The 804-nt window shown below is 44.4% G+C and overlaps 1 protein-coding gene across 6 annotated transcripts in view; it reads left to right on the top strand.

The window, feature by feature from the left end:
* Nucleotides 1-804, top strand: part of gulp1a (GULP PTB domain containing engulfment adaptor 1a) — an 82,584-nt gene that overhangs the window by 70,562 nt on the left and 11,218 nt on the right. For all 6 annotated transcript variants that reach the window (XM_034884806.1, XM_034884803.1, XM_034884807.1 and 3 more), the window contains one exon: nt 621-692. In XM_034884806.1, the coding sequence (XP_034740697.1) occupies nt 621-692 (72 nt within the window). The remainder of the gene's footprint in view (nt 1-620; nt 693-804) is intronic.

The following is an 804-nucleotide window of genomic DNA, read 5'->3' as shown; positions in this document are numbered from 1 at the left end:
TGGCATCAGCTGTGTGCTTGGCCATCAAGTGGTGTTTCAGACTGGACGTGCTGCGATCATAGCCCAGTTCACTTTGGTCTTGTCAGTGGAACATTTGGCAACTTTTAAAAAGGGAAGTTTCCATCCAGAATCTTATCGGCGTCCATTTTGGCGTCTCGCACTCGCCATCCCCTCAAAACGTAACGTTACATCTCTTTGGTCGCCTCACAAGCCAAAACAGAGTGTGTGCGGCATACCTGTTGTTGTGTTTCCCATATAGCCAGATCGGGTGGGAGTTGTAGTTTTTCTGACGTTACTAGCTGTGAAAAAAACTATAAAGTCTGCTAGGCCAAAAAGAACATTCATCTCGCCATAAAAAAATGTATGCCGTTAAAATGGGTTTGCGTTAACGCCGTTAATTATGCCTTTAACTGACAGTACTAATAATAATAGATCGATACTTGGTATCTGTGTATCGATACAGTATTGCCACGGTAAATATCAAGATATTATGCCCTATCAATTTTTTTCCTCCCACCCCTATTAGTTGTCTGTGTGTGCACCAAACACTGACTATATCCAGTATCTGTCCTTGCTGTGATGCTGTCATATCAAAGTATGCCTTTCTGTTCTCGTTCCAGTTCCTTGGAAACACAGAGGTTGAAGCCCCAAAAGGCACAGAGGTCGTAAAGGATGCAGTCCGAAAGCTGAAGGTAAAGCCAGTCCTCAGAGTAAGCTGTAGCCTGAAGGATAGACGAGTGTTCTTGAATGACCGCATTGCATGGTCGTCTCAGAGCAGGAGAGGTGGGAGTGAGTGACAAATCT

The sequence above is a fragment of the Etheostoma cragini genome, chromosome 11 (assembly GCF_013103735.1).
Source record: "Etheostoma cragini isolate CJK2018 chromosome 11, CSU_Ecrag_1.0, whole genome shotgun sequence".
In the NCBI taxonomy this organism is placed as follows: Eukaryota; Metazoa; Chordata; class Actinopteri; order Perciformes; family Percidae; genus Etheostoma; species Etheostoma cragini.
The sequence above is the reverse complement of the archived record's forward strand: the minus strand, read 5'-3'. Positions and strand labels throughout refer to the sequence as shown.